Source organism: Branchiostoma floridae, chromosome 13 (genome assembly GCF_000003815.2).
Source record: "Branchiostoma floridae strain S238N-H82 chromosome 13, Bfl_VNyyK, whole genome shotgun sequence".
NCBI lineage: Eukaryota > Metazoa > Chordata > Leptocardii > Amphioxiformes > Branchiostomatidae > Branchiostoma > Branchiostoma floridae.
In genome coordinates, this window is record NC_049991.1 from 17117250 (window position 1) to 17138134 (window position 20885).

Consider the following 20885-nt stretch of genomic DNA (forward strand, 5'->3'; position numbering starts at 1 on the left):
CACCTAGCATAACGTTGAGGTGTTTGGTTCAAAGCCCAGAGGTCCTGGGTTCAAGCCCCCTGATATGTTCTGATGTTTTGCCCTTCGGAGGGGCACTTAACACAACTTTTCTCACGTCACTCAGGTGGAAATGAGTACCTTGCTTCCGTTAGGGACGCCCTTCGGATAGGACGAGAGCCATACCTCAAGCACGTAATTATATAAAAGAACCCACCACACTTATTGACAAAAGTAGTGCACCATCCGAGTGTGTGGATCAAATTAATCATGTAGTCCAGATATACAGTACTGTACACCTTGTACTCTTCACTTGGTGTGTTATTTCATGAAGCGGTTTTACCAGGAATGCCATATAACAACAAAAATTGCCCCTCCATCAACTAACACTTTAACCACTTGTAACAAAAACTAAGTGACTGTGTAAAAGCTGATTATTTTGCGACACGATTTATGGTCTCAATGAAGCGCTTACCACATCACCGGCCAATTGTAAACAATGCATGATGCAATACTTGTTGCCCGGCAACGGAGTCATGGACAGGTTCAGGACAAGGAGTCAAAGTTCAAAGACTTGACCTTTACTCAAAGGGGAGGCAGATCTATTTGTGACTTGGCCCATGATCATAAAGTTAGAATTTTGCCCCCTCAAAATCTCCATTCAGATTATAGATTAAGTTTCTCCCCACTTTGGACTCCAATTTGCATCTCTATTTGACAAGTGCTTGGCAACGTCTATCAAAACCTACCTCTCTTTGCAATTAGAGCCTACAAAAATGAACCATACCAGCCTTGCTAGACAGTGAGGATTGCGATTATGCCTGCAAATATAGCTGTCCTGTACATGAAATTTTGTTTAAAGTTGTGTTACATTCGTTTTGTTTAAAATTGTGTTACATTCGTTATGATGTTATTTAGATTCTTGTTATTAGATTCTGAATAGTTCATTATCAAAATATTATGATATTATAATGCTTATGTGCATGGCATGCATTGCTTGCCAATCTTCTGTGATATCTTAAGAAGTCTTTAAGAAGTCTTGTCCCACTCCTTGGTCCTCAGCTCCACCCTCCTGATCTTACCACTGACCGTCTTCGGCAGCTCGTCAACAAACTCGATCTAGAACAAAGACATACATGTAAACAAACAAACATTACAAAAAATAATCTCCAGGATTATAAAATCAATGTAGTCTTCTTAACCCAGTGAGTGAATGGTATACAGAGAGGGAAACTGAAAGCTGACCATTCCTAAAATGCATTGTGATATCATATTTATTTGTTCTAACTTGTGATCTTGGGTGCCAGATAGTTTTGCAATGAAGTGATCCACGGAGCAAATGGATCATAGTTTTGGCCTGGTATGCATCCGCATTATAGGATGAGTGTGGTTACCCTTTTGTTTGGCAAGCCCGTAAGTCAACAGATCCAAACACATCCCACCTAATTTCTGCAATCCACCAACGACTGAATGATATTTATTTCCAGAATTTTCTAACCAACATTCATAATGATAATAAAGGTTTACGTGCGAAAAACAAACTCCGAACGTACAGACTACTGAAATCCACATACAATGAAGAGCAGTATTTGAAAATTACAAACATTCGGCATAGAACTACCATTGCTAAACTAAGAATCAGTTGCCACCGACTGCGAATTGAATCGGGAAGGCACAGCCGCACTCCTCTAGAACAAAGAATCTGCCAATTTTGTACCTCAAACATGGTAGAAGATGAAGTGCACTTCACTGTTGATTGCGATATGTATGCGAATGATAGAAATACTCTATTTAGTTATATAGAAAGTAGATTCCCTCATTTTAGACACATGAGTAGCACTGACAAGTTTATATTTCTCATGCGTTTTGACAAACCGACAATAGCGAAACCCATACAGTCCTACATTTTCACTATTACCAAGAAGCGAGAAGAAGCCGAACTTTTGTGTTAGACTAGATTTGTGACACTTTTATGTATGTATATATCCTGACTTGTTGTGACCTGTACTTAGCCCGGTTGGGCAAAATTGTACAATAAAGGTCTTCATTCATTCATTATAGCTCCCTAGTCTCTTCTGTCCAGTCCGCAAAAGTGTGAATTTCAGTTTCAAATCAACCGAGGCCAGACACATTTGCTGAGAGGACCGAAGAGACTCGGGAGATATAATACGGCTGGCTACCAGGCTATAATAGTATAGACACCAAACTACCAAGCACATGCGGCAGACATGCTATAATTATCTATAGGTTGGTCAAAAGTAAATCAACTGACAGTGTATTCTCCAAGCAGAGGATATGGTCAAGGGCCTGAAATGTAGGTGGAGGAGGAAGGCAGACCAAAAAATGGTGGCCACTACTACCCCCCAACCTAAACCTCTAGTCTTGGAGAATAAAGCAACTATTCCTTCAAGACATTTGGAGTACCTGTCTGGGGTACTTGTAAGGAGCAGTAGTTTTCTTGACATGTTCTTGTATGTCTTTGATGAGCTCCTCCCTCTGACTGACGCCCTGATAACTCGGTGAGAGGATTATGAACGCCTTCACAACCTAGGAACACATAAGGACATGTAACGCTAGTTCACCTTTATCTGTAGGGTAACCTTTGTCCGTTCTTTTTAAGAACAATGTATCCAGGGATATCAAGTCGACAGATGATGGTTCCAAACGGCAATATCTTGAAACTAGTACAATTTGAAACTACTTTCCATCGATTTAATATCCCTGGATACCCTGTTTAGCAACACAATGGATATAGGTTAAAGGCCGATAAAGGTGAACTAATGTTACATATCAGACAGTAGAACCTTGAAAAAAAATTCAATCCATGTGTCAATTTCAATCATTATTGCAATTTCCGTACAACTCTTACTGAGAGTCAGATCACTCCAAAAGTCTACAGTAACTAAAATAGTGACATCAAATCAGATCTTTCTACAAAGTAACAGATACAAAAGAAGAGTTCTAAAAATATGATGTTCCCATAATGAATAAATCAGTACTAGTATGTAGAATAAGTGTTTATATAATAGTCTCTTATTGCTCGTGGTCAATTTATCAGCCTTGCCCAGACCTGTCCATTGTGGTGATATTCTGCCTATCTCTTCAACAACCACTACAGACAGGTTTGACTGCTTACCTGTCCCCTGATAGGATCAGGACTGCTGACTACAGCTGACTCTGCCACTGCAGGGTGTTCTATAAGGGCACTCTCCACCTCAAATGGACCTATTCGGTACCTACACACATACAACAGAACGTTGCCAAGTATAAATATACTGTAGCAAACTTTCTGAATTAGGGACTGAACAATATATTTAGCAAAGAAAGGGCTCACGCATTGGGAAGGGTCATGAGAAAAGTTTTGGCTTAGGGGAAGGGTCATCTAAAAAAATTGGGGTCTGGGGGCAGGGCCATGGTAAAACTTTTTTACCAACTGCCATGCTTGGTTCCAACAGTTTTCTCCTTTTTTTCCAACTGCTCAAAATGTAGAAATTGTCCGACAGTGTGCAGCCAATTATTTTTTGGGTCAGAACTCTTTTAGAGTGCCCATTTGGAGTAATACAAGAATGAGACGTCCTAACTATACTTCTAGCCATGATGCACACTGACCCTGCTGAGAGGATGACATCATCCGCCCTCCCCACGAACCAGAGGTAGCCGTCCTCGTCCCGGAGCCCACGGTCCCCCATCACGTAGTAATCCTCACGGAACGCACCCGCAGTACGCTCGGGGTCATCCTGTGGTTAAGTGCAAAAAAAGGAATAGTGTCACCTGGATAGTATGCCACTGAATAAAGAAACTTTTTTTAGACCACAACAGCTTTATTCCACTGACCATGCACACCAGCAATATGTGTGTCACTGCTTACAGAAGTGTTAACATTTACGTTTGTGATGGCATTTTGTAAGCAGTGACACATATACATGTATTGCTGCGGTACAATGTGAACCAGTCAGAATTGCCCTGAGGAAGGTGACAGATGGTCACCGAAAGGTCAGTGGAATAAAGCTGTGGTTGTGTTTACTAAAAAGTCCCTTTATTCAATTAAAGACAAAAAATCAGTATTATACATGTACATACCTCCTCCCTAATCTTTCATATAAACAACGTCTATCCGATCTGGCAAGCATTTTGATCGTAGGGACATGCAATTATTGACCATTGGTTTTGGACCATAATTTTGCTTGCTTACACAATAAGTGACCTTGATGCTAAAAAGGCTTGACCACAGCATTTGCAGACAACACACAACCTTATCATATTGGGATCGTCCTAAAACCAGTTCACGTACCAAGTACCGAGTAAACAGTCCCACTGGTGGGTGGGGTTTGACCTTGATGGCAAGGTCACCTTCCTTCCCAGGCTCCAACTCCTGACACTTGTCATCGATCACCTAGCAACAAGGAAAACAAAAGACATTCATGCCAAAAATCTAAGATATTTCCAAAAGAAACCCTATACGAAAGAATTTTGCAAATTCATTATTGTTTGTTGACATTGACTATTTGTTTTGCTAATTGCTTACTTAGTTTCTTTGCAAATGGGATAAAAGAAAATGATGTCATGAAGTGCCACAAATTTCTGGGTGTACACTGGACTTAGCTAGTAGAAAAGGGAATCATAGTCGATCATCTCCCAGATACCTAACTCCAAAACCAATGCATTAAGATTGGGGCGCCAAACAGCTATACTTCAGAATGCTAAAGGTTAAAGATATCTGGAAAGCTCCTGTTAAGCACTAGCAATGAATACAGAAAAAGGTAATTCAATTGCTAGATAAGAATTAGTTGATTGATTGGTTGATTGAGTGCTTACCCTAAGATCGTAGCCCGGAGCAGGTTTTCCCATGGAACCTGGTCGCACGTCCAGACATCGGAACATTCCGCAGGCTAGGCACTGTTCAGACATGCAGAAATATATGTGTCAACTGTGCAGTATTGTCATCTTCACTTGTGGCACCCATTGATACAGAAACGACTGGCAATTTGAGTATTCGTCTGACATATACATGTAGTTGAGAGTTTGGATTATCTTTGAATGGTTCATGTTACTTCATTTGGAAGTTTGATAAAGAGCACTGGTACTTAGTTTTAAACTTGCAGATAAATGTGCAAAGGTTAAGTGTGACGGGTCGTTCAGTGTAATATAACCACCTGTTGCTGCTCCGCATGTCTGCAAAGCTGGTGTGTTATGCAGAAGGTTGATTATACATTTTTTTTGTACCAGCTATAAAGATACAGATACTTTGCTCCTGAGAAGTATAAAGTTCCTGAAATATTGCAGGATGTATTAGAAGCTAATATATCCATGGGGACAAGACTGTTCTGTAGAGAAGCAATCAGAGAAGCAAACTGGAGCTAGAGTAGGATGGATGCCAGGCTAGGTTATGTACTGTTAATGTTGATGAAGGTTAGACATCCAGATGATAAGATATGCCAAATAGCATTTACTCAAGCAAGGACTCAAGCAACTGGATATGCGCCAAAAAGCAGTTACTCAAGCAACTGGATATGATTTTGGAAATGGTGAAAATCATATCCAGTTGCTTTAGTAACTGCTTTTTGGCATATCTTATTACCTGGATGTCTAACCTTCATCAACGCAACCAGATATGAGTCACTTTGGAAATGGTCAGACATTTCAGGTTGCAGTCACTACCTTTCATCAGTGACACTTAAGAGCAGGTTCTAGGGGTTACGTACTGTTTCAGACTGCCCGTACCCCTCCCTGATGGTCAGCCCTGTGCCTGCCTTCCACTCACTCATCACCTCTGGGTTCTATAAAAAAAGTAGACGGCAGTAAAATACAGACCTTCGATCATTCAACATCAAGTCTTGAAATACTGAGAGGTACCTTAGCCACATCAAAATTAGGTCTTCTCGAGAAAGTCAATTAAGACCTGAATTACTGATGCTGCATTACTACATATCTCTTTCGATTTTTTTCTTTAAATCATTTTCAATTTATTTTTGATAAGGTGGTCTTGGGGCACCTGGCAGGATTATGAGAGCTGTCCATTTCATAATTGGAAAAAGCAAAAAAATAACTTTAAAAGGGACTGTAACAGCAACAGAAATTATGAAGGTTCACCCATGCTGCAAGCTAACAATGTCTGTAGCTAAACTCTTTTGAACACACACACAAAAAGAACCATGTTTTTAGCTGAGCTACTCTGGGCTTCTGCAGAGTCAAAATGAATCAGAAATTTGAAATGTTCCTGTATGTATATCAAACGATCACTAGACTAAGTCAAAATGTAGTCCACCACCAAGTTGAACATGCTTGTATCCACAGCAGACTTACCAGCGGTTCCCCTGCACTAACCACATGTTCCAGCCTCGACAGGTCGTACTGAGACAGGTCGTTCTGAATCATCATGCGGTACGCCGTGGGAGGGGTGCACATGGTGCTGATGGGCACCCTGGACAACACCTGTTCCAAAAACACCACTCAAGGTCAAATCACTCAAGGTCAAGTGACTTACCAAAGCATCGCCTCCAGTCAGAGCATGCTCCACTCTGGTGAGGTCGTACTTGGAAAGGTCGTTCTGTACCACCATGTGATAGGCAGCGGGGGGCAAGCACAGGGTGTTGATGGGATAGGAGGATACCACCTGTTCCAAGGGAACATTGTGCAGTTGTCAATAGCAGGCCCAAGTGGCCTTCTTCACAGACTTCTAGCAGTGATTTGATTTTCAACATTGGCTAAGGTTCTCAAATGCCAGGAGAGGAAGTCTCCCAGTCAGAGAACGTTAACCAATGTTAAAAATTGTAAAGCAACCCTCCCCCATAGATTAAAAGCCAGCACTGCTAGAAGCCTGCAAAGGAGGTTAGGTCCAAGGTGGCATGACTTGATTATGGTTGATTTTGTTTGATTTGGTCAGTTGTGATTTCTCATTTTGATGTCATGTAGACTGATGTCTCAGTCTGCAGTTCAATCTGAGTAAATTGATTGGATTATCACAATTTTCAAATATGACAGGTAAGAAAAGAAATTCATCAGTGAAGGTCTCTGATAATCTTTGGATGTTGCATTGACAACAGCATCTGTGGTAAATACCTCTTAATGGTCTGATTAGAGTGAAGATAGCTCTGACTTGTATGGATGCAACTACAAGTTTTAATCATAGAATTTTCAAAACTTTCAATGTCTTTACAAACGTAAAGTTGTTGTACCTCAGACTGCACAATGGAGCATGCCATATTTTTGTTAGCTAGAAGTGTAGCAATGTTTCTTCACTACAGCTCGCATGTGTCAGCAAAGTACATCAGGTTACCTCTACTGTTCTTGATGGAAGTGTGATGGGTTCTTTTACGTGCAGAAGTTTGACGCTTTAGCATAGGCTGCTACACATGCTACACATGCATACACGTGGTTGCCAGCTTTATGTCACCATCCAAAATGACAAACCTTCACGGTTTGATGCTTTAGGCTAACGCCTGAAGCTCCCACACATGTATACACTTGGCTGCCAGCTTATGTCACCATCCAAAATAATGAACCCAGTGTTAAACTTTCACATCAGAGTTTCCAGCGTACCTTGAGTGTTTCCACAGGATCAAACTTGGGTGTGTGGTGGATGAACACGCAGGCCCCCTGCACCCAGGGCCCAAACAGGTTACTGTAGGCAGACTTGGCCCAGCCAGTGTCAGACATGTTCCAGACCATGTCATTAGATGTAAGGTCCAGCCAGTATCTGTGTTATACATGTACAGAAACACTCGCTACAAAAACAGACATGCCAAACGAAAGAGACTGAAAATAACACACGATGATGTACAGAAAGAAAAGGGGAGAGAGAAGACACATTGTGTTGATGTCAATTGTTATAGTCTTTTAAAATCCTGACTTGTTGTAACATTCAATAGCAATATTTCTGTTGCGTACAGAATCAAGAAAACAGAATTATAGATGATTGATTATTGATCACCTAGCTATCAATATCTGAAGTGTGCATATTATAGGAAAACCAATGCTGCATTAGTAGATGACTTTCAATTCATCTTTTTTTTTAATGTGATATATAGTCATGGGGTGCCCTTCCTTCATTCAGTAATGACCACGGTAAAATCCTAACTGATATCAGCCCTACAGCTTTGGCTGGTCTCTACCACATAGCTAGGGCACAATTGTAAGCCGACTCAGATCTGTTGCGTTGCGAAGTCTTTATCAGGAACAGTACATCATAATATGTGCTACAATACATAGTGCATGCAGTATGTCTATGAGATTGGTTTGCCTAAAAGTGCTGTACCTGCCAGTAATGATGTGCCCCAGCCCATAGCTAGCATGTGTGTGTTCCGCCATCTTGGGTGCCCCTGTAGTGCCACTGGTGAAGAACAACTGCATAGGCTCAGCACTCAGGGTCTTAGCAACCTACAGAATACAGTTTGTACAATGCAGTGATGTAAACATATTAGTTATGATGGTAAGTCTGTTTCAATTGTTCATTAGTCAAGAGTAAAGACTGGTCATTAATGAAAAATTGCCCTATTTCATTTCATTTTGATCGTTTTTAAAACTTGTCAACAGGTATACAATATTTTTGGATATCATTGTGGCACAAATGCAGAAAGCCAAGGATGACTTCTATAGTATATGTGATTGTTTTAATGACTTAATGTTTTATTGATTTCAGTTTAAACTACATCATCTTATTTGAGCCAGACAACTTTATGCAACAACAAATGTGGGCAGAGAATCATGTTAATGTAACACATGATTAAGAAATATGATCATAAATCTTACAGTTAAAGTTTTACTGATCATTTAAAAAAATGATGCTACATATATTCCAATGTAAGCTTACCTCATGATGCTGTGAGGCCTCCCTGTAAAGCTGTCTGTAGTCCAACCATCCATCTCTGGTCTGGCCAGTCTCAGACACTAACAACTTCACCTTCAGGTCAGGGCACTGGGCAGACACCTGCATGTGGACAGGTATGTACAGGTGTGTTAGAAAATGTACAGATACAGGTGTTTGATGTACTGTAGAGGTACAGGTGTGGGAGAACCAGGGCTGTGGCCAGCACCCGTCCCTCTGTCCTTTGACGGAATTTGCAGCTGGGTTTGGAAAAAAAGACCTTGCAGAGATGGGTTTTGGATGGGAGGGGCATAACAGCTGGCAAGAGACAATGGCAAGAATTCGTAGAGAAATGACAGCCAGCCTCAGGGCATATAGCTACTGATTTGAAGCGACTATGATGATGATGATGATGATGTGCAAGAAACTAGATGATATCATACATCATTTATTACTCAACTGATGTACAAATTCTTGCATTTATCCATATATGTAATGGATATACATAATAAAGAAGCCACCTTTTGGGCAGATTTAAGGCACACAAAATAACAATGAGTAACCATACGTCGATGTAGGTTAGATATCCAGGTAATAAGATATGCCAAAAAGTAGTTACTCAAGCAACGTCTGACCGTTTCCAAAACCATATCCAGTTGCTTGAGTAACTACTTTTTGGCGATTGAGTAACCATGTTATTGTCTATACCTGGTCCACTCTCTCTGCGATGATGTCATCAGCGATGATACACTTGGCTCCAGACATGTGCAGGCGGTGGAGGATGTCCTTCGGCATCAGCTGAGTGGTCCCTGGACTTAGTACAACACCTGAAAAATTAAAGAACAAAAAAAAGAGTTGCTTTAAACATAAGCTTTGATACCTACATGGCACATTTTTTGTTGCTGGCATCTAGGAACTGATAATTGTCAATGTATATCAAAGTTTTGGTCACATTTCGTTATATGCTAGTCATGAATGTCCAAAGTGTTTCTTTTTGAAATCATAAACATACATAGCTAGGTACAAAAATCCCAGTATTGCTGAGACAGTCAAAGTTCGAATCATTCCAATTGAACTGAGGAGCCCCTGAAGCCAAACTGTAAAATACGGATTGGTTCAGAACACCCATATCGAACGTTGATAAGGTCCAGGTACGATATACCGGTAATATCAAGTTTCCACACTACTGGTAAGACCTCTGAGTTTGTCCCTAGACACAATGTTCCATGCGTGGTCTTGTCTAGTAATACGTAGATGTAGATGTATATGTTTCATTTATGAAAGAAAAACAACAACAACAACAAAACGGTAAACTGCTACAACCTGCTCTCAGACAGGCGATGTTGACCAGCCACCACTCTGGCACCCTGGGGAGGATGACCACTGCTCTGTCACCATGTCTCAGGCCACAGGAGGACTGGAGAACGTTGGCCACTCTGGGCATAAAGAGAAAAAAATGAATAACATTTGCAGAGTGAAATACTACTGGGCTATAGGTATAATATCAATTATGAAAAAAAAACAGAATCTTATAGCTTTGTCCTTCTTAGTTCTAACACTATGCAGAATAATGTGTAGGAAAAGGACCTTTAAAGATAGTGACTGGTTGTCAATGAGCTGTGTGAAAATGAAAATTTCTTTTTCATCATAAAAAAGCACTGGTATGATTTTTGGCTCCTTTTTCAGTCCTTCCAGGTTTATTCCTAATCTTAGTAAGTCTGTGAAGTTTAACTACATGGTTTTGTTATGGATTGGATAATTTATTTATTCCTTTTCTAGATGCAAGGCTTAGACTCCTTTTGCTAAAAGTTGTATTATTTTTTTTTGTCATGATGATAACTGTGTATCTTACTTTCTGGAATATTCTGCCAGTTGTTGAAAGTTCCACTGCAGCTGGTTCCCGTGGTCATCTATCCACCACAGGGCAGGGTTGTCTGCTCTCTCTTTTGTCTGGGAAACATACAACAACAAAAACCATAGTTTAACATATGTATGAATGCACAATTGGAAAGACTAAGGTTAAAGATTGCATGGTCTGTTTCAATAGAATAAACAAAAAGAACTTACTTATGGGAAACATGTAAGGAGGGTGGGAACCATAAAGAATTAGTTTTAAACACACACTCACCTTTTCACATATGCCAAAAAGCAGTTACTCAAGCAACTGGATATGATTTTGGAAATGGTCAGATGTTTCAGATAGTACATTTCAGTGTCACTGACAAAAGATAGTTGATGCTATCCGAAACATCTGACCATTTCCAAAATCATAATTATCCAGTTGCTTCAGTAACTACTTTTTGGCATATCTTATTACCTAGATGTCTAACCTTCATCGATGCACTCACCTTTTCTTTCTTAGCCCAGTCATCGATCACATTAGCGAAGTTGAAATGTTCTGGCACTTCCAGGTGGAAATCTCTCCTCCCTGCTTCGTAGTCATCAAACCCAGTTCTAGAAGCCTCCCTAGTCTGTTGGGCTGTAGTTGTGTGGATACAGCAAGAAGTTTGTGGTGCTGGAAGTAATGTCTTGAGACGTCTAAGATGGTAAAACTTGCTGAACCTTCTAGGTCTTGTTGCCGAGTTAACAAAGATTTGTCCCACTCTGTGAACGAGTGGAGACCTCAAAATTGCCGTATGCAGAGTCATCGTGGAATGTAACGTTAGTAGAGAACCATTTGTATGGATCCTCTAAGACTGAACCTGAAAAATAAGGATTTAGCATATGTCAGTAACAGACATGCCCAAAGTGGAAAAGAATGCTGTTAATCTCTAAAATTAGAGGCTTGGCAGTACAAAAGAAGAACCTATCATTCTTTTACCCTTGTCCTGCTTTATATAGAATTTTGTTTTGCCAATTTGATCCCCCTAACAATATTAAGCTGGTTGATAAATCAGATCAGCAGGGCTCGAAAAGTATGTTCAAAAGGTTGTTTTATCCACTTTGGGGGTATTAAATGGTGCAGGAAACATCTCTCTGGTGCAGGTAATTTCAAAAGTTACCTGCACCAGTGCAGGTAGACAGAAAAGGTATTTTGAGCCCTGGATCAGTAAAACTTAATCTATTTTGTGCTGCTGCTGCAGATTTAATCCCCAATCGAAGTGGTTTGCTGAGGTATATGAGAAATACCCAAAGATACTGGCCCGACATACAGGCATTGTATGTGTGCAACATGTGTATGTACGGGCTCAGCAGGAGATCTATTGTTGCTGTCTGGTTAAAAAAAAAACTTGTCAGTCAACCTGTTGAGAAATAGAGTGAGTTTTAAGGCAGTTTTTCGTTATTCTTCAAGCAGAGGTTGGATCAGGATGAATAGTGGTGGACCGGGGAATTTCCGCCCCCTTCCCAATCTGGTATCCTCGACCCAACCACTGCTTGGAGAATAGTTTGTTGTTGTTGTTTCTTTGCATCGCCAGGTGGTTGACGTTTATCAACTCCGTATGGAAGGAGGCGCACCCAACGTACTAGACCCTTCGCCCAGCGTTACGCCCCCTTTTGAAACTGCAAAGAAATCATACGCCAGTAAGAAACGTTACCTGTGCTTTCATGACAGGGTTAACGCAACTTTCAAGTTCTGTTGGCGTTCCTTCGACCTTGCAGGAGATTCTTCGATGATTCTTCGATGTCGCACTGCACTGTCCCCAGCTTACCTTGTGATGGGTCAAACGGGGTCACTCAACTCAAAGTTCTTACGACGAAACCACTGCGATCACGGGTAAATCACAGGAACTAAGGGTAAAAGACACCTAGAAAGGGATGAATAAAGAGAAATGATGAAGCAATATATATCTTTATAATACCACATATCAATATTTTAAAATTCTTAACATTGTTATCGGTTCAATTTTCATTTAACAATATCCAAAGTACCCCTCTTTATTTTGTGGACTACGCTGAGAAGTCGGGTGGATGGATATTTGTTTTGAGGGTGAAAGTGAATAATAAGGTCATGCAAATAGTTTCGTAAAATTAGCGGACACTAAAAGCTTCTAGATAACACAACAGCCGTTAATATTCTACTACAAACAACTTTATTTGCAACTAACTAATTTCATGGAATGTTGTCCTCCAAATCTATAGTATTTGGTAGATAAGGGTGGCGGATGTGTTGGCATGCTAAAAGTAGCTGTGATCAGGTCGGTTTCGCGCCAAACTTTGAGGTCATTTAACAGCAGAGGGACCGCTTGGTGACAACAGGGCAAAGAAAGCACTGAAAATCCTCCAGAAACTGTTTGTTAAGGTAAAGTAAAAGTTCTGCAAACGTTTTAGAACTCGAGATTAAGTGATCCTTCTGTAGACTAGGATATTTTTATGCATAGTCACGTTGTTACAGCTGACTAAAGGCATTGGTGTGGAAGTTTTCGAGAGTTCTGCGATCATAATTTGAGTTTGGCCAAGGATAACCTCCTTGGTTTGGCCAAGGAGGTCTAAAAAAAGGGTGACTTTTAACCTCCTTGGTTTGGCCATCTTTTGCGAAGTTTGATCAAAAGACATCGGTAGCTCCGTTTATCCACAGGATCGTTAACGTTTGTCGCAAATTGTTGCCGTATTTAAAATGATTTTTCAAGTGTTTTTTCCCCTTGCTTCGCTTTCATGGTGATAGAAACCCCAGGGAGCAAAAAGCACATGCTCTGTTAGTGTTAATTGGTAACATCCCTTGCATGCCTGACTTCTTGTGATCAAAGTTCTTCTCAATAATCTTATACAGCACATCTACCAAAACATCATTAGCTTGTTGCCAGTATTCCAGAAGGAGTTGTTCTCATGCAAATTTTTAGACTGAATCAGAGGGAGAGAGTGATTTCCATGATACTATGATATCACTCCACAAGGAAGTGTGAAATGGTTGTTCATTCTTATGCAGTATCCATATGTCATTGTCATACCCAGGAAGTGTATTGAAGACAAGTCATTTTCCTACACTGACACAAAAGATGATGAAGAAAATGTTTTTCCGGCCAATAGTTGTATAAAAACAATGTACAACATGGATTTTGGAAGTGAAAAAAAAGAAGTTGATCTGTGCTTTTGTTACTTGAGTTGTTACTATATTGTAAATTTTTTTCTTACATTGAAGTTGAATCTGTGACACTATTATAAAACAACACAATGATTTATTGAGTTTGAAAATTAAAGTTTTCCTGCAAACTTTGCCAATCAGTTTTCAGGTAATACCAGACGATGGATTTTGACGGAGGTTTGGTTGACGGCCGTCTGTCTGCAGCCAAGGCCAGAAAGAGATACTTCCTAACGACAGCAGACATGGCGGACCTGCACTATACCACTCCCTTCTGGTACGGCATTGGGATGGGAACTCCCATGAAGTACTACAGACCTTCTGATCTACAGGAAAAGGTTGGTTGTAGCTCATTTGCACCCTTGGCTACTTCTTATTAGTGTTATGAGTCTGAAGTAAATGAACATTAGAAATGTGTGATTTTGGTTTCATTGTGAAAAAAAATGTCTGTAACTTCAAAATCGTAAGCAGTAGTTTGAATAACTCACCTAACCTCACCTATCCCTTGACCTTCTAGTGGGTCGTTGGGGCACCATGACAATTCGTTGCACCACCCTCCTCCATCTAGCTCTGTATTCCACCACACGCATCGCTTCAGCTAGGCTTAAGCCAGTCTACTCTCTTTGAATAACTGCTGTATCTTTATTACCAGGATGTTTAACCTTTTTTTAACTTGTTTTGTAAGCACAGGTTTCAGTGTGTATGTAATGTATATTCTTTATGATGCCTACTTGGAGATGCAGTAATGTGATGTATATTTTCTCCAATAGGCAGAGCAAAAGTACGGAAAGGACGTCTTTGCAGAAAAGCTGAAGGAATGGGAGAAACGGGAGAAGAAGAAGCAGCTTGATGCAGAGAAGGTAAAAACTTTTGTAGTTACCCGCTGAAGTTTTTTACTGATCCAGAAGGAAGACAACGTCAAACTTTTTGGCTTTTGCACAGAACTGCTACTAGTCTAGTGATTGACAAGTCTGCCACATAGGCACGTGTGAAAATTAGCACAAAGAATTTCAAAGGAAGATCCAAAGTAAATTTGACATTGACGAAGCAAAGGATACCTGAGTGACAGCTTGCCCTATCTGCCAAACGTCTTGACAGAGTTTCAACAATTAACAGAGCTTAAATATTGCAAGAATTTCTAAGCTTTCATAAGATAACAGGATGCATTAGCCCATGAGAAATTTCCGTTGTCTCTCCCAATTGATTTGTATTGTCATATTCCTTTTTATTCAGAAAAGGAAGGACGAGCAGGCCCGCCAGAGTAAGAAACAAAAGCTGATGACTACTGTTCCTGAGTGGGGCCGACAGCAGCTGACTGATGTGGCAAGCGTGGGGGCACTGGCTCAGAAGTGTAGTGCAGAACAACTGCAACAGGTTGGTTTATGGTTAGGAATACATCATGTACTTGCCTTGAAGTACACAACAACAATAATTCTCAAAGACCAATGATATATACATGCCATGTACTAATAACTAAGCTAAGTACATGTAGCCAAGCAGAAGCACTAATGTGAATCTCTGAAACAGAAGTGATAGTACTGAAAACACAACCAACTCCCATGCTACTGGAAAATGTTGCAGTCTTGGATGCAGTGTTTAGGTGTGAACTATGGTTATGGTACCCTAATCCTTAATTCTGTGTATACAGTACAGACATTAGTGGCTGTCACTTTTGATACAAAGATTTTTGAATGATGCCTTTTAATTTGTGACCAAAAGCTTATCTGAATTAGGTTACATTCTTATACATTTATCCTCATCTTTGTGTCCAAGGTGCTGGTGTTTGCTGCGGAGAAGAAGCTTCCTGTGATCGAGGCCATAAATGCAGTGAAGGACGAGGCACTGCTTCCCAGGAAGAACTTCAAGGAGCTTCAGCCCAAACTGGCAAAGTTCCTTGATGTGGATGCAGGTAAGACATGATTGAAAAAAAAAGTAGTTGTTACCTCTGTGAAAAAGGGGTATTGTTTTTGGTTAGTTTGTCTTAGTGTGTCTGTGTAGGTTTCTTCCTGTTGGCCCCAGTCCAAGTGTGTCCCCAGGCTGAGTTGTAACCAGTGACTGGCAGGATGGAAAGGTTTAGTTGGCAGGCTGGTAGGAAGTGAATGTTGGCACATGGCTAAAAGTCAAGAATCAAGGATTATAGGATGGCATGTAAAAGAGTGGAGCATGCAATGTGTGACATGGCTCTTAGTCTTACTGTATTTATTTTGTACAAATGTACAACTCTAAAAATTTTCATGGAGGTATGAGATTATTAATTTCTGGTTAGAATTATCCATTGTTTTCTTACCAGAAATAGTGAAGATTGCAATACAAAGCAAGAAACACACATTTGACTAATTTTAGTAGACATTCTTGAAGCACTGGAAGTTATGCAAGAAGTTTCTGAAACCAGAATAGTATACAAGGTATAGTACAGAAACATGTGGGGGTCCCTGTCATAGGACCACCTATGGCCAGTGTTATTGATCTTCCTGTTGTCTCATATTGTGACATCCATATGTGCTTCTAACACTTGTTTTCAACTCATAAGATGCAACTCTGAAGAAGAATGCCCAGAAGCTTGCCAGAGCAGAGGCCAGCAAAGCTCGCCAGGCCAAGCTGAACAAGAGAATCACTGGTGCCTGGGACCTGACTGTCACCAACAAGCAAGCCAAAGTCACTGGGCTAAAAGGTTAGTATCCGACAGATTGTTTCACAGACATTCGAAATCTTGGTGCTGCGTGCTGATTAGTTTGTGCCCAAATAAGGAAAAGCTCATTAATATTATAGAAAGACGGCTCAGTACTGAGTCTGAGGTGAGTCAAGGGGTTTCTACAACACAGATTCATCTTTGCTGTAGGAGAATGCGGACAGATTGTTTTGCAGTAATGGCTTCTCATTTTTGCAACATTCATGATTGTGTTTTTTATGTTCCAGTTTTGCCACATATCAACTTTGTCAAGGCTCTCAAAATGAGCTAATACAAATGTCCTTTTCATTCAGCTGTATCACCACAATTGAGCTGACCCTGGCTCAGGTAGAGGACAAATGGCTTTCTGTCTACATTCTGTGTGTTTATCCGTTCAGTCTCTAGGGATGTTAATGTATATGTTTGAAGACAGACCCCTGCACTGGGAAAAACTTTGGTTACATAGGGCATTATCATCATCATCATTAGCAAAAAATATGATTTATGTGGTGGCTCCAACAAAATATGTCCTGACATCCCATCAGTGAAAGTGAACTTTCTTCTATAATACAGGTACACTGGACATCAATGGTGAAAACTGCCAGGGTTACATTGAATTTCCCTGTTACCATGGAAACCTGGAGTGGTACAACAAGGAGGGTCATGAGGCCAAGTACATGGAGATTTCAACCTGGTGGAAAGTTAACTGGAAAAGGTAAGACATTTCCATGACTCTTCCATGGTTTCTAGAATAGTCAATTTATTTGTTTCCTCTTCTGGACATTTTATTATGTGAGCCAGGGATTAAGCAAAATTGAAATACTAGCAACTGATGGGCTGACTTAATTACCATAAGTTTAGATAAATTGCAGGTTTAGCCACAGTAAGATAGCTATGGTTTGCCACGGTTCCAAATATGAAGTCTTGTCTTTAATTTACCTCACCTGAAAACTTTCAGAAGAGGCAAACAGAAATAAAGGCTGGACAACTACTTAACAATTCATTTCAAGCAGAGACTTTGATATGATCTGTGCAAGGTTTGTGACTTTTAGTTTTAGTATGAAGCTAATTTTTAAAAATGTTCTCCAGAACCTACGGCAAACTGCGTGTGACAGTGAAAAAGGACGAGTCAGGTGATGACCTTGTGGAGGGAACCTTCAACGCTGGCTGGCACAGAAGCAGCTGGCCGGCACTCCTTCGCTTCACTGGAGTCAGGAAGGGACCATGCATGGATGGTACACAGGGGAACGATGATGACAGTGACAGGGATGACAGTGACGATAGCGACTCTGATGACGAAGTATAGGAAAAGATCTAGGTTACGGGAGCCATGTAGTACTTGTCCCATATATGAAATGTTTTGTGGATCTGATTTATGCATAGTTGTGTCTCACTTCCATTAACTGCTGCGCTTCACCGGAATCAGGAAGGGCCCATGCATGGATGGCACTCAGGAAACTATGAAGACAGAGATGACAGTGACACTGATGACAAAGTTTGAGAACTAGGTTACAGGAGCCATGTAGTACTTGTCCCGTATATGAAATGTTTTGTGGATCTGATTTATGCATAGTTGTGTCTCACTTCCATTAACTCTTGCGCTTCACCAGAGCCAGGAAGGGCCCATGCATGGATGGCACTCAGGGAACGATGAAGACAGAGATGACAGTGGCTCTGATGACAAAGTTTAAGATCTAAGTCACAGGAGCCATGTAGTACATGCCCCACTCATGATGAGACTACAACTTACTGTTGAGAATATTGTACTCTCCAAGCAGAAGTTTGGCTCTGGATGTTTTTATGTGTTTTATTAAGATCAAGAGTCAGGGTTTGTCCGAAGTTGAAGCATAAAGAGTCATACCTCTATTTTGTGGCTCTCAGTCTGTAAGATGCAATGTGATGTCCATTTGTATAAATGGGAGATGCACATGCTCCCATTGCTATCTAGCCTGCTACTATTTTGTCGTGTATAAAGATACATTGGAAGTTCCTGATAAACTAGCATGTTCTCACAATACTTACGGACACAATATCTTTTACTCTTTTAGCACAGTACCTTTTACTCTTTTAGCTTATTTTTCTGAAGTATGGTATGTACCTGTATGTCAAGTATGCACTGTTTGACATGGTATACAACATGTGTATTGTAAATTATGTTTCTTATAACTCTTAATCTTTTGTAGATGTGGTTTTACTAACTTTTACTAGTTTCTTGGGTTGTTTTATTTCCAAGAATGGTAAACAACTGTTATCTTTAATGCCATATGCATGCATATATATATAAATAACTGACACTGTTGTTACAGTATGAGTCTTATGATAGACATGTTGCAAATTTTATTTTTCTACACCAAGGCAGTTAAACCTCCTTGTCTACACTATGTTCACTTTTCAAACATTTTGTTGCAATGAAAAGTTTTTATATTGAATATTCCGAATCCATCTGTCTTGTTTTTATATCCAGATAGCTGTTTCTAGTTTCTAAAGATAGTTTGTAAAGTTATATCATGAGGTTTTATCCAGCTAGCCAGGTAGTATGGAACACAGGAACAGTAACAATAGTTACAATTCTGAACCACTCCTGTGTAATTGGAATGTACGCACGTAAACGGCCTGCAACCAAATGAAAATGGATCTCTTCTAAGATAGGAGAAAATCTCTAACCTATACATGATGTATAAAATTACTACCCTGATACCAACTATGAACTATATAGCACCAGCCTACAAAAGGCCGAGTTGTCCTGATATCTCACTGCCCAGCACTCTATGGAGCTCCTATCATAAATGTGATGGTTCCCATATTCTCTATAAACCTGTTTAAGTCTCTTCTAAACCTGCCACAGCCCTAGTTTGTACTAACACAAAGTGTCTTGGTTCTATTGAACTCCTGTACTGCTGGAAGTGTGATCCTGTAAGGGCTATGAATGGTTAACATATTCTCTGAAGGAAGCTGCAGCCTTCTTTTCTCCTGCTGATGCCTTAGTATAAAAAAGTATGGTCCGTTCTCAGCTCCATGGAGTTCCTCTGCAGCTCGTGTGATACAGTTAGGTTATGGTCCACGATCTTAATTTCTAACTGTACAATGAGCTTCAGCCACTCTATACTTGCTGTAGCCTCCTATGGTCCACCTTTTCCAACTGTACGATTGGCTTCAGCTGCTCGGCAAACAGCTTCATGGTGTCAGCGACCTCGTCCTGCCCAGACGGGGACACCACACTGAGCTCCACCAGGTGGGACAGGGACAGGGGCTCGAGGTTCTCCGTGTTTCCTGGAACCGTCACGCGGAAGATTTTAGAGACGGTGACTTTGATGCAGCCTTTGGTGAAGAGGTATCCCTTCACCACACACTCGTGGTCCAGCCTGAAGCCCATGTCCGTGAGGAAGGTCGTGACGTTGTCCGACGTCGCCACGTCAATGCACGTCCGCACCAGGGTGCTGCGGCTTTTATCACCTGATTTATAAGATTGACAAAATAAGAAAATATATAATGTTTATAGAGGCAACCCTTCATATTGAACTTCACTGTAGCCTAGTGTAGGACTTACCAATGTGATTTCATCATACTTGGTCAATGCCAGAATAGCTACTTCTATCATTGTAGGAAAAAACACTGTTATGCTTGTCATCACACCTCTAACCGCATTTCAATTCAAGTAGAATCATAATATCAACAAGACAAATATAAGTGGGAGTCCTGCTGCAGTATCATGAAAAGTTGCCAGGTGCCAGATAATACTAGTACCAACCAACGTGCCAAATATCATAAAGAACCCATCCACAACATCTTGGAACACAAACACACATAACCTTCTTGGCGAAAGCAAAGAGGTTTTTCACTCCTGAAGGCTTGACGAAAAGTATCAAAGACACGAGAACGTTTGCCATGCAGGATCTAGGACTAAATATTCCAAACACGCATATGCAAAGTACCTGAGTGCAAGCACCAGCGAGGACAACAAACCAAAGAGCACCAAGCAGCATAGCACCAAGAAACCATGTCTAGCGGTGAAGTAGACGTTAAACAAGGACAACAACAACAACATCAAAGAGAATCACCTATCCCGGCTTCCGCCGTGCCGACATATCTGAGCTGCCAGGGCAGTGAGTCCGGCTGGTCCAGCGCCCGTCTGGCCCGGAGCATCACGGGCGGAGTCTGGCTCCCCCGGAGGATGTACACCATCTCCTGGTCCACAAACGCCTCCGGTCCGGTGTCCACGTTATCGGACAGGCCTCGGAGTCTGTGGAGGAGCGTTTCACATGAGGAGTCCAGCACACTGCCCTGGAGAAGGTACTCCTGCATACTGACGCCTCCGGACATGGTGTGGCCTTCACTATGTCCTTTTGAATGAAACTGTGGGTAAACTGGAAGTCCGTAGCACCGTTTCGTCAAGTTTTAGC

General features: G+C 40.9%; 3 protein-coding genes across 3 annotated transcripts; 1 reads left to right on the plus strand and 2 right to left on the minus strand.

Annotated features, from left to right (window-relative positions):
- Positions 1-178: 178 nt before the first annotated feature.
- On the minus strand, positions 179-11499 carry LOC118429626 (acyl-coenzyme A synthetase ACSM3, mitochondrial-like). Its single transcript, XM_035840173.1, has 15 exons — positions 11149-11499; positions 10653-10750; positions 10124-10236; positions 9509-9627; positions 8807-8923; positions 8252-8373; positions 7537-7693; positions 6301-6429; positions 5700-5774; positions 4813-4893; positions 4289-4390; positions 3607-3734; positions 3134-3233; positions 2422-2544; positions 179-1116 (listed from the first exon to the last, which is right to left on the minus strand). Exons 1-15 carry the CDS (start codon positions 11446-11448, stop codon positions 1027-1029), a joined length of 1854 nt encoding a protein of 617 aa, XP_035696066.1. The 5' UTR covers positions 11449-11499; the 3' UTR covers positions 179-1026.
- Positions 11500-12937: 1438 nt separating this feature from the next.
- Positions 12938-17791, plus strand: LOC118428571. The gene is made up of 8 exons (XM_035838668.1): positions 12938-13040; positions 13962-14155; positions 14588-14677; positions 15051-15191; positions 15591-15726; positions 16348-16488; positions 17059-17200; positions 17575-17791. The coding sequence occupies exons 2-8, from the start codon at positions 13982-13984 to the stop codon at positions 17789-17791; spliced, it is 1041 nt and encodes a 346-aa protein (XP_035694561.1). The 5' UTR covers positions 12938-13040; positions 13962-13981.
- Positions 17792-18799: 1008 nt separating this feature from the next.
- Positions 18800-20869, minus strand: LOC118429636 (mediator of RNA polymerase II transcription subunit 18-like). The gene is made up of 2 exons (XM_035840200.1): positions 20544-20869; positions 18800-19938 (listed from the first exon to the last, which is right to left on the minus strand). The coding sequence occupies exons 1-2, from the start codon at positions 20803-20805 to the stop codon at positions 19586-19588; spliced, it is 615 nt and encodes a 204-aa protein (XP_035696093.1). The 5' UTR covers positions 20806-20869; the 3' UTR covers positions 18800-19585.
- Positions 20870-20885: the final 16 nt, after the last annotated feature.